The following is a 7500-nucleotide window of genomic DNA, read 5'->3' as shown; positions in this document are numbered from 1 at the left end:
CTTGGCAGGGAGGGCATGGCAATGCCTTGAACTCGAAGGCTGGAGCAGTCTGCTGTTCCCATGGACCTGCTAACTGAACCTGCACAGCCAACACACACACACACACACACACACACACACACACACACACACACACAGACACAGGATGCTCAGTGAGAAACATTCTGAAGTTGCATCACAGACAGCAAATTTTATCACATCCATCTGGTTGTAAATGTTTTTTTTCCCTCCAAGAAACACACACACACACACGAGACAAGAAGCTCTCGTTGTGCTTACAACTTACACACACACACAACACCAATACACATCACTGATAACAAGCAACACAACATTATTTGCACGTGTGTGTATGTGTCACCTGGTTGCTGGCTTTGAGCAGCACCTGGTCATGGCACGGTGCCTGGCACAGGTGTGTACATCCAGGTAAGGGCATCTGACACACCTGCTTACATACAGGACATGCACCAAAGTGACACCTGTGCAGCTCACGAGAAGGGTGATGACACGAGGGAGGAGTCCTACACACACACACACACACACACACACACACATGACCAATATAAACATTACACAACATAACTCACACTCATGACACTGAAAGGAGTGTGTTAGTGTGTGTACCTGCAAATTTCTCTGCAGCGTGGAGGTTTGGTACTCCTCTCTCTCCCACAGGGAACACTCAGGGATGTGGAACCACATGCACACTTAACCTGTACCACCTCAGGACAGGGGTAACAACTCCCTAAAACAAACACACACACACACACACACACACACACACACACATACATCTATAAACTGAGGAAACTTCAGCTGTGGTAATTAAACACTAACAGTTCTGGAATCTTTACAAAAGAAATTAAAACATTAAAATACTCTGGAGCTGTAAAAGAGTTTCTGAAGATTGAGGATATTCAGGATCCCGAAGAAGAACTAAAGAATAGTCTGAGGTCTGTGGATCCTCACTGCAGGACCTGTGCCCATCATGATGAGGGCATTAATGGAGTTCACTTCACATACAGTTCTCTAATCTGAGCTAAGAGATTTTTGGCTGTGGTTACAGGTGGAGATCCAGAGAAGAGTCACAAGAGTTCAGAAGAGGTTTGAGAGTCAAAACAAGGTTCCTGAAAAGGCTCCTCATGCAGACCTCTGGTTCCTGCAGCTGAAATCATCATGCAGGGTACACAACATGGGTGTATTTTAATGTGTTTGTGTGCGTGTGTGCGTGTGTGTGGGGTTAATGGGTTTATTCTGTGGAGTTTGTTTAGTTATGTACTTTATATTTCAGAATGAGATGGAGTGATGAACTCTGACTGATGTAAAGAGCATAGCCATGAGCTGACATTTTTAATATGAAAAAACACACATTGTCTGTTCTGTAAATCACTTAGCATTTCGCGCGCACACGCACACACACACACACACACACACACACACACACACACACACACACACACACACACACCAGATGAAGACAATGACTGACAAAGAGACAAAGGAGTAATTTAAATCAGAGTGAGATGACCTATAAACTCGTATGGGCTTATCTGTCTCGGTCATTCTCTCGCTCACTCTCTCACACACACACACACACACACACACACACACGAACACTAACCAAAGGTCAAATCACTAAAGCTGAATATTAATTAGTGCTGATGTGTAGAGGTCATGTAAACTATATACCAATACTGCAGTTTGTTGGTGTGTTTATGGTATATTTGTGTGTGCGTGTGTGCGTGTGTGTGTGTGTTACCTTGATGACAAACAGAGGGGCACTTGTGGTTCCTGCAGCCCAGAGTTCTTCCACAACTTAGATCACACGGTGGACAGTTACCTGGACAACACTACAACCAACGCGTGCACGCACACACGCACACACACACACACACACACACTTTTATCTAAAGTGTTCCCAGAGACTGACAATTCCAGAAAGAAAAAAAAAGTGTTTGTGAATTATAGTTCACCTTCCTCTTGCATTGGTGTCTGTTGCAGCTGCGCATCTGGGTGCATTTAGACTCACAAAGATATTCCTTATGGCAGGGCATGCGCTTGGTGTAGCGCCCACACCGACACTGCTTCTCCACCTCCTACACACTCAACCACACACAGTCTATCATTACATGCCCCCTAGTGGTGAAACCTGGAACAATCGAAGGCTAAACAAAAGTGTGTGTGTGTGTGTACCTGTGTGTGTCAGTGTGTGTACCTGTGTGTGTGTGTGTGTGTGTGTGTGTGTGTGTGTGTGTACCTGGCGGCAGGTCTCACAGGCTCCTCTATGGCAGCGCATTGAGCAGGTATGTAAGCCACAGTCAAGTTTCTTATCACAGGTGTCACCACAGGTAGGAACATCAGCTGTACATGGTAATGCACACTCTAACACACAATACATACTCATGTTAATAACATTACGATACACAGGTTTAGTGTGTGTGAGTGTGTGTGTTTGTGTGCGTGTGTACACTCACTGCTCTTTCCACAAGGACAGGTACGATTTCCCGCACGAGGACATTCTCCACACACACTTGTGTGACACACACGCTCACACGTGTGGTTACCACATGCCAGCGGCTGCCCACACACCTGCACAGGTAACACACAGGGAAGGTTAACACAATTAACATGTTATACTTGCAAAATGTGAAAGGTCAAAGGTCACCTGGTCACAGTGCCACACAGGACTGGCACACTGACGCTCCGCCTTCTTCCTGCCACAAACACATTTCTGCACACTGACTCTCGGACATGGCTTACACTCACCTGTGAAAGGAGAGAGTTACTCTAAGTGTGCCCAACAGATGTGTGTGTTTGAGATTGCAGACTGGGTGTGTTCCCTGGGCGTGTTCCCTGGGCGTGTTCCCTGGGCGTGTTCCCTGGGCGTGTTCCCTGGGCGTGTTCCCTGGGCGTGTTCCCTGGGCGGAATGTGTATGTATAGGTTTGGATTTTGCAGAGGTTACCTGCATGACAGGTGTGTGCACAGGTGTGCATCTTGCAGGGTAAGGTGTGGCCGCAGATCTTCCGACAGGTCCAGGCTTTATTACTGCAACGGCGTGGAACAGGGACAGCTTTCCCACACACACACGACACACTCACCATCTTTGGACAAGGAGGGCAGGGACCTAACACACACACACACACACACAATGATTAAAAATATTTTTAGATAATTTCAGTTTGGTATGACTGTGTGTGTGTGTGTGTGTGTGTGTGTGTGTGTACCTGGATGGCAGAGCAGAAGGCAGCGATGTCCACATGAAGGTTTAAACTCTCTGTCACACACCTGTCCACAGGAATGTGGGAGGATCCAAGGGTCAGGCTCAGGCTCCTCCTTCTTCCCACAGTAACAGTAATAGCGAGTGGGAGTCTGTTGAGGGGTATATTGATGTCTACACTTAGGACTAGAGAGAGAGAGAGAGAGAGAGAGAGAGAGAGAGAGAGAGAGACAGTGAGAGAGAGAGAGAGAGAATAATAATATGCTAAATATTAAATGGATGCTAAATATTAAAATCTGTTGTATTGACAATCACAATGTGCCACAAATTCTGATTGGTGTTCTGTTTGGTCAGTGTGTGCTCGGTCTGTTTCTCACCAGGGCCAGGGGTGGTCCTTTTTCCCAAAATTCTCATCAGTTACTGAGGAGACGAGGAAGATGGAGTCTTTAGCCCACTTCTGAATACACAGGATGTGGAAGATACAATAACAACCAACACAGCTCCACACCTGAAAGGGAAAAAGAACAGCTACGTATTAACTTCTAAACCTGTCCAAATGTGCTCTGTGTGTGTGTATGTGTGTGTGTGTGTGTGTCTCACCGCTTGCGTTCTCTTTACAGAGCCTATGCAGATAAGGCAGGTAATGGCTCCAGACTGAAAAGCCTCATTTAAGTATTGACGAGTTCTCTCCAGGTCTGAAACATCTCCTCCTGACCACACACACAACTGATAATCATTAATTATTTTAATTATTACTTTTATGTTTGCATTGTAAATCACAGGTTTCATGGGACAGATGCTGGAATCTGAAACCGCTACATTACATCACTACAGTGAGATTGGTGATGGATGGTGGCTACTTTTTTATTTAAACATCCATTTCAAGCCAGTCTAGGGTGCCATTACTACTGAGCCCTGTGTCTGCTCCTGCTCAAGCAGGGGAACGAGAATACGTTTATGATCGTTTCTGACCCGTCTGACTGGTGTATGTGGTGAGAGTCGAGTCTAGGATTCGGCCTCGCTTCCCAAGCACTTCGTCTTCTTCTTCATCATCATCATCATCATCAGAGGATGAGCTGTACTGACTCTCAGCCAATCGCTGAGCAGCAGCCTGGTTAGACTTCCTGATCTCGTCAAATTTGGACTGAGATGAAACAGCTGGAGACAAAATATAGACAAGGGTGTTAGTAGTGAGTCTGTTAAGCGTGGGATGACTTTCTGACCTCACCCTCACCCTTACCTGTACCTGGGGACTGTTGTGCTTTGGGTACTGTTGAGACAGACCTGGCCCTCCCTCGCCCCAGTCTCCCTCCGTCCTCCTGCCTCTGTATCGGCCATGACGACACGTCACCCGCAGCCTGACCCCGGCCACGACCCCGGGCCTGTCGCCAAGCGGGCTCCATGCGTTTGATCTAGTTAGGAATAAAACTGTAATAAATCTTAAATGCTCCCTTAGTAAGTGTCTAAATGTGTTAGACCCTCTGTATAATGCACTAAAGCTCACTGAGCTAAAGAGTCTACAGAAGTGCACTAATGATTAAAACACAGTAACAGTCTAAAATACACATTAGATCTATGCTGATAAAACAGCTTATTGTGGTTATATTACCGAGTTCCAATCACACTGATATTCAGCAGTTTCATTCAAGTACTATTAACATTTGACACCCGTATTCCGACAATTCCCACCGCCACCACGAGCGCTCAGGACTGACGAGCAGCTCAGCGATTGGACGCCTTTACTGTCCATCTAGTGCGCTGTGGACGTGCACGCGCATTAAAGCAGGTCTATAGCAGGAGGTGGGACCTGCCGGAAAACGGGTAGGAAAACAACTGCCGTCATTCGTACTCACAATGCTAACTGGCTAGTTCGCTAAGTTACGAAATATTTGCGAAAATGTGAATTAGCTGCAGGATTTTTATACACGCAATTCTTTGTTCTTTTGGTACTATGTTGTAAAAGAAAGTTGTGATTTTGTAGCGGGGTTGTTTCTTTAAACCTACCGTTTTGTGTTACAAGCACATAAGAATCTGAGGTAGCTGAGGCTCCACGCGCACTGCACATGCGCAGTCGGAAAGAGACGCGACGCATGACGGGAAGTGAAGTCCTTTTACCTGATCCTTAGACGTTCGAGTAAATACGGAGAAGATGACCTGAAAACTACAACTTCCGGTTTACCTAGAAATCGCAACGTGTCATGGAGAAGTTGAACAGATTTAAATGGATGTTGTTGTTAAACTGTCTCCTGAACACCGACGTAAAGTCACTTAAACACAGAATGTGAATAAAACACATATGATGGAATTTTCTTCGGGTTCAGAATGAAATCATCTGATATTTAAACGTTAATATTCACACAATAAACGTCTAAAGGAGTCTTTACACTTTTACAGACAACTTTACTTGCAGTTAAACTGGTCTCATCTTTACAAAATGATTTATTTATTTATTAAACAATAAGATGTGCTTTTACCTACAATTTCCATGGTAGAAATAACTATACATGTCCAAATGAAATAAAATGCTTTGCAATTGAAATACATTATATATATATATATATATATAATACATAACAAATAAAGTGAATACTAACTGGTGTGTAATGTCACTGGATACAGAACTGGGTTCTGGTTTAAACTGGGAATCTTTGTTCACATGGAATAAAAGCTGTGATTGATTCTGCATCAAATAGCAGATCAGATCTCATTCTGTATATGTTTTATATTTATGTCCGTTCTTCTTTCATTCCCTTTTTATTCTTTAGACAGTGATAGAGTCACTTCTCTTTCCCACCCTGATTTACTTTTCGGCTTTCTTCTCCTCTGATATTTTCTCCTCTTTCTCAGGAGGAGGCAGAACCACCGGCTCGGTCTTGGTCATCTCAGTGAATGTGACCCCAGTGGCGGTTGGGATTTTGCTCTCCAGTTTGGTGACACGTCTCTTCAAGCGGCTCTGCGTGGCCTCGTGTTGAGCAAGTAAACGGGAGAAACGTGTCTGCATGTCGTCCAATACTGTGCCGATTTTTATCACTTTCTCCTCCATGTCCTTGGGGTCTGGTCCCTGTCTTGCCACCTCAAGATCCAGCAAGTTGTCCTTAAAAACATAAACACAAATAATACTTAAAAACTACAAAACATATAAAACACATTTAAGGAGCCAAAGGTTTTGTCTAAATCTTAAGATCGTACATAAATCATGGTCAAACCTTGTGTAGTTAATACTCTGCCACAAAATATCATGAGTTGATTATTGTAAATGAAAGCATTAATGCATGACTTCCTCTAGATCTGAGGTTACAGGGCTGCATGTAGGGATGGAATACTGTCTGTTACTTTGCATTTACCATCTATTAAATGACCAACACTTGGACAGCAGGTTCCCACAATATCCTAAAAAGGTATTAGGGAAGTTTTTAATGAAGGGTCTGAGACCGGGGGGTTTACATATCGCTGTTAATCACATCACATCACAGGATCTAAAGGCAACTAGTATTTTATTTATCTTATTCTTTATTTTCTGAAAAATTTGGGCCTTATTTCAAATCATACCTTCATGAGGATCTGGCGTCCCTTCTCCTCCAACATTGCCTTTGCATCTGGATATTCGGTCAGTGCCTCCATCAAGTCATCCTTGGAAAGGCAGAACAAATCAGAGTATCCGATGCTGCGAATGTTGGCCGTTCTTCGGTTTCCAGCTTTGCTGCCTTTGATATTGAGGATGCTGATCTCGCCAAAGTAGCTTCCATCACTGAGGACAACAAATTGTGTGATGCCATCATCAGCTACCACAGCAAGCTTTCCTTCTTTAATGATGTACATTTCACGGCCAATATCACCTTTTTTGCAAATGTAATCACCAGGACTGTAAACTTGCGGCTGGAGCTTCAGCACAAGTTCGACCAGAAGTCCGGCCTCACAATCAGCAAAGATTCTCACTTTCTTAAGAGTGTCCAGGTGCACATTGATGGCGATTTCTGCTCTTAACTTGTCTGGAAGGTATTTGAGCACTTCCCTCTCATCTACAGCCTTCTTATTGGTCCAGAGGTAATCAAACCATTTTATGACACGCTTCTCCAGATCCTTGGTCACATTACGAAAGCTCATGTACTGCTTGATGGCGTCAATTCGGGCTTGAAAATCTGCTCTTGCTGCATTCATGTTTGTGATCATGGAACCCACATTACCAACGATTGTAGCAAAGATCAAAACTCCCACTAGGAAGTCCGTAACCACAAAAAAGTACTCAGAATCCTTCTCAGGAGGTGGAGTTTCACCAATGGTG

General features: G+C 44.3%; 2 protein-coding genes across 3 annotated transcripts in view; both read right to left on the bottom strand.

The window, feature by feature from the left end:
- nfxl1 (nuclear transcription factor, X-box binding-like 1) overlaps positions 1–5352 on the bottom strand; it is a 13349-nt gene extending 7997 nt beyond the window's left edge. Inside the window, exons 1-15 of one of the 2 annotated variants that reach the window (XM_027162466.2) lie at positions 5223–5352; positions 4459–4630; positions 4191–4376; positions 3819–3928; positions 3596–3726; positions 3226–3404; positions 2964–3125; positions 2666–2766; positions 2475–2589; positions 2258–2382; positions 1974–2096; positions 1760–1850; positions 625–745; positions 362–521; positions 1–79 (exon numbers count right to left, since the gene is read on the bottom strand). The exon at positions 1–79 is cut by the window's left edge and continues 13 nt beyond it. In XM_027162466.2, coding sequence (XP_027018267.2) covers positions 1–79; positions 362–521; positions 625–745; positions 1760–1850; positions 1974–2096; positions 2258–2382; positions 2475–2589; positions 2666–2766; positions 2964–3125; positions 3226–3404; positions 3596–3726; positions 3819–3928; positions 4191–4376; positions 4459–4621 — 1846 coding nt within the window. In that variant the 5' untranslated portion in view covers positions 4622–4630; positions 5223–5352. The remainder of the gene's footprint in view (positions 80–361; positions 522–624; positions 746–1759; positions 1851–1973; positions 2097–2257; positions 2383–2474; positions 2590–2665; positions 2767–2963; positions 3126–3225; positions 3405–3595; positions 3727–3818; positions 3929–4190; positions 4377–4458; positions 4631–5222) is intronic. The other variant, XM_027162468.2, reaches the window with a different exon arrangement.
- A 169-nt stretch (positions 5353–5521) lies between these two features.
- Positions 5522–7500, bottom strand: part of cnga1b (cyclic nucleotide gated channel subunit alpha 1b) — a 3843-nt gene continuing 1864 nt past the window's right edge. The window contains 2 exon segments of the mRNA XM_047807359.1: positions 5522–6312; positions 6768–7500. The exon segment at positions 6768–7500 is cut by the window's right edge and continues 418 nt beyond it. Of these exon segments, the coding sequence (XP_047663315.1) occupies positions 6019–6312; positions 6768–7500 (1027 nt within the window). The 3' untranslated portion in view covers positions 5522–6018.

This window comes from Tachysurus fulvidraco, chromosome 23 (genome assembly GCF_022655615.1).
Source record: "Tachysurus fulvidraco isolate hzauxx_2018 chromosome 23, HZAU_PFXX_2.0, whole genome shotgun sequence".
Classification (NCBI taxonomy): Eukaryota; Metazoa; Chordata; class Actinopteri; order Siluriformes; family Bagridae; genus Tachysurus; species Tachysurus fulvidraco.
The sequence above is the reverse complement of the archived record's forward strand: the minus strand, read 5'-3'. Positions and strand labels throughout refer to the sequence as shown.